Source organism: Dama dama, chromosome 13 (assembly GCF_033118175.1).
Source record: "Dama dama isolate Ldn47 chromosome 13, ASM3311817v1, whole genome shotgun sequence".
In the NCBI taxonomy this organism is placed as follows: Eukaryota; Metazoa; Chordata; class Mammalia; order Artiodactyla; family Cervidae; genus Dama; species Dama dama.
The window spans coordinates 39,496,960-39,501,118 of NC_083693.1; the positions used below are offsets into that span (position 1 = coordinate 39,496,960).

Below are 4,159 nucleotides of genomic sequence, written 5' to 3' on the forward strand. Positions count from 1 at the left end.
TTATGGAAAGCACTGTATTTGAGAAAGTGTGGGTGTGTATATAATTAGCTATGATGAAAGAGCAATAGATTCAGATTCAGGAGATGGATTCTAGTTAACCTGCTGGTGCTAAATCTGATCTTGGGCTTAATCACTTAATCAGGGCACCTGCTGAGATGACACCCTTACTGGTAAAATGGCATCACTGCACTGATGACAGTCCAAGTTCCTCGTACTCTAAAATACCAGGATTTCATTTGGGGGACAGTTATTTTTAGTTCAGTTTCCTATATAAAACTTAGCTTGTTGTCTAATATTCCACACTTTTCTCTTTAGGTAGAAATGCCATTAATACAGAGATCTTACCTTGAAAATTCAAGTACAATTTATTCATAGAAAATAACTATATTGTGAATATATCAGAATGTTGTGTTACCAACCCAAGTATAAGCTTAATTTTTACAAATAGGTTTAAATAGGGAAATTACGGGTAGAGAAAATTATGGGTAGAGAAAGTATCTAACCTTGCTAAAATGCCACTTCTCCTAGTTGGTTTAAGAATTAAAATATGTTAACTTTTTTTACCCATTCTTTTTCAGGCTGGTACACCCCTCCAAAGGAAGATGGCTAAATGTGTTGACTTTTGTATGCTTGGACCAGTGTTGCTTTAAAGAAAATCTTTCCAACATGCAGACACAAGCTTTGAGTGCCCCTATAACAGCAGTACCGAAGATGTTAGCTAATAGATATTTTAGTGGATAATCTGTCAGCTGATCCAGTATAAGTTACAGCCTTTCCATTTTTCTCATTTTAGGTATCTTGGACTGAGCAGTGGGGCCTTTACTGTATTTTTTCTGATAAATACACATACTGGCCACTCCTTATCATCTCTTTCTTGAAAGGTGTAATGTCTTAAGCAGACAAGTCAGCATCAGGTTACTGAAGTTATGAATTGAGGGCAAATTTCCCATTTTTGAGCTCGTGTGTTACGAGGATTTGCAATATATTGTTCCATTTAAAGCCAATAAAGTTTAATCAATGTTTAATATTGGTTTAGAAAATTTAAGGTGTTCTGAATCACAGTAGCTTTTTCAGGTTAAAACTATTTTATGATATTGCCAAAATAATGACAGGAAATGTATTGTTAAACTGTTAAACTTTTTTTTTTTTTTTTTTATGGCTATGAAGATCTAAACTATCTCCCGAAGATTTGCTCTTAATTGAGTTGAACTTTAAGCAAGGCTGTGTCAATTCAGCTTGTATGTAGTAATTTCCACTGGGGCATCAGAGTCTTGCTGAGCTGAATCTGTTTCTTGTTGGTTCAGTATTTCTTATGAAGAAGAGCTTGAAGTTATAGAGCTTGAATTATTTAAAATACTAAGTCATTCTACGTTTCATTTTATTAACGGGATGTTGCAATCAGTTGTAAACTAATAAACTTATAAAGTGATTGGCACAAAGACTCCTTGAACAAAACTGCACAGTTAAGTACAAAAAATGTCTAATTTGGAGACTTAAATTTTTTCTATAGTCATAATAATGGCTTTTACATTGAAAGACTAATAGGAATTCTACATATATTAATTCTTTTATAAAATCTAGACTCAAATCAGTGTACTCTCCATTTTATTGCCTTACCTGAATTAGTCCTATTGGGTTGATAATAGATTTTTTTTTTAATATACCCAAATTTGATTTAAAAGTAAACTCTAGTTATTAAGCACTTTTAAAAAGAAACCCAGAAGCACATTTTTTTCTGCACAAACCAGTTACAAAGTTCAAAAGTGTTTCTTATGCTTTAAGACTCAGTTTTTAACTTTGTAAACCACATCTGAAAGACCTGGCACTTCTACATTATTGTGTTTAATTTCTTTCTCTTTTTTTTCCTCCTTTTTTTTTTTCCCCCTGTTTTGGTTAAGAGGATAGTAGAAGATTTTCTAGCATTCTTGTTCACTTGGTTAATTTGTATACAATTCCGATTGCCAGTTGCTCAGATAACAAGTGACAAGGCAGAATTCTTTAAAGCATTAAAGTTCCTTAAACCTAAGGCTAAATCTTGAATACATTATTGAATTCTTTAATATCCTGATGGCTAGCAGATTGACAGCTGCACATTTGGCATGCTTTGGTTTTTGGTTTTGGGGGGTTTTTTGGACTTTATTTTTCATTGCAGATTTATTTGGCAATGTACAGTAAATTTTGTAAACTTGCATCAAGTTTATGAATAAAGAATCATTTAAAATATAACTTTCGCTTTCCTTTTGTAACAGATACTCTTTGTTTTGATTTTCTATAGGCTCTGTTGGGTTTCTGGAATAGGATCATATATGGTGGGATGGGGTGAGGAGAGATTTGAGGCAGATTGATTTCACAAGAGAAAGCTGGAGAACCCAGAATTGGTGTGTATAGACTTGGCATACTCAGGGTTTCCTCAACCTCTTCCCTTGCCCACACTGATTCTTTAATATAAATTCAAGCGCTACTTTCTTCATCGCTTTCCTAATTCCCCAAGTTACAGTAATCTGTTCCCTGTTCAGTGTCCCCATAGCCTTTTTACACAGTTGTCAATTTCTCATATACAAGAAGTACAGAGGTAGGAAAACTCGAGGCATAGTACCTCTGTTTCTTTGAGATCTTTCTGTGTTGGTTTCATCTTTGGATAGACTTGAATGTGCAGCCACCTTAATTCATCCAGAGGTAGATAATGGCCCTGTGGTCTAGTGTCTCCTTAGGAAGTGAGAAGGTCTTTAGAGGTCCCCCTACCCCCGCCCCCCCAGAAAAACACAACTTTTTCTTGGCCTAGAACTAGAGCATTTGTCTACCCCTAAATTAATGGCTGACCAAAAAAATGAAACTATCATGATTAGTTTGGACTAGTGGTTTTCAAGGTATAATTTGTTGGAGAACTCTGGAGACTGCTGAGACCCTTTTAGGAGGTTTTTAACGTCAAAGCAACACTAAACCATTATTTGATATTTTCACTCTCATTCTCTCACAAGTGTACAGTGGAGTTTTCCATAGGCCACATGATGTGACAGACATGATATTGAACAGACTGAATTCAGAAGCAGATCCAGCTGTCTTCTACTAAGCCAGAAGTTAGAGGTTTATAAGCTGTAAAGATGCTACTGTATGCAATATTGGGGAGTAGGGTGGAGATCTGGTAAGGTTATTTTTTCTTAAGTTACTCTGTGTGATGAACTATTTTAAGTGAATTAGTATGATAAATATAGTTATAACCCAGGTAAAGAAGTTCTTTGGCCTTGTCAGTTATTTAAGAATGTGAAGCAGTCTTGAAGTCAAAATGTTTGAGACCTGCTTTTTTTAGACTTAACCACATTTACCAGTCAAGAGCTGGGCACCAGATCAGGGCCTTGTTAGCAAAGGAAGCTACAGGAGGAGTGGGTGTTCCCTGGGGAGACAGCAGTATCTGCTGTGCTTACATTTTTCTGTCTGTGGTTCTCAACTTGAACTTGTATCAGGGGTAAGTTTAAATCACAGTAAAGCTAAAATTCTAACTGCTGGGCCCCAGCCCACATAGTAAGCCTGGGGTGGGGACGGAGAACGCGCCAAGCTGAGTATTTCCCAGGTGAATCTGATGCTATAGGCGGGGAACTAGTGCTGTTTGGGGCGTGCTTTCACAGCAGTGGTAGATACTCTCTAAGCCGATTTACAGGTTCAGAACTTGAGGGCTACACGATGTTGAATAAAGGTATTGATTTTCACACTTTTAAAAGCATATACTATCTGCTCAAAAATCAGACTCATGCTCTTGTTAACTGACTGTAAAAAAAAAATTGGGACTGTAAAGACCGATACAACACTCTCTAGTCTGACTCCCAAGAATTCATGAAATACGTGAATTCATGAAATTCATGAATACTTGGAAATACGCCTACAAGTGCAGTGAGCGGCACAGAATGAGGTGGATCTGGTTGGACTGCGTGATGCCTCCGGTTAAGTCCCAGGAGAATTACAGGACGCGTGACTGTGTGCGCTCTGCTTAGCCGCTCAGCCCTGTCCGACTCTGCTACCCCATGGCCTATTAAGTCCACCAAGCTCCCCTCCCAAACACCTGCCTGCCATCCAAGGCCAGCGCCGGAAACGTATTAGCCTGCAGTCACTTGGACTTCCCCGCAGCGGTTCCGCCTCCCCGTATCGGCCGGAAGTGGAGCGCGCG

The 4,159-nt window shown here is 37.9% G+C and overlaps 1 protein-coding gene across 2 annotated transcripts in view; it reads left to right on the plus strand.

The window, feature by feature from the left end:
• Positions 1-2,226, plus strand: part of UBE2Q2 (ubiquitin conjugating enzyme E2 Q2) — a 57,145-nt gene extending 54,919 nt beyond the window's left edge. For both annotated transcript variants that reach the window (XM_061158912.1, XM_061158911.1), the window contains one exon: positions 579-2,226. In XM_061158912.1, the coding sequence (XP_061014895.1) occupies positions 579-610 (32 nt within the window). In that variant the 3' untranslated portion in view covers positions 611-2,226. The remainder of the gene's footprint in view (positions 1-578) is intronic.
• Positions 2,227-4,159: the final 1,933 nt, after the last annotated feature.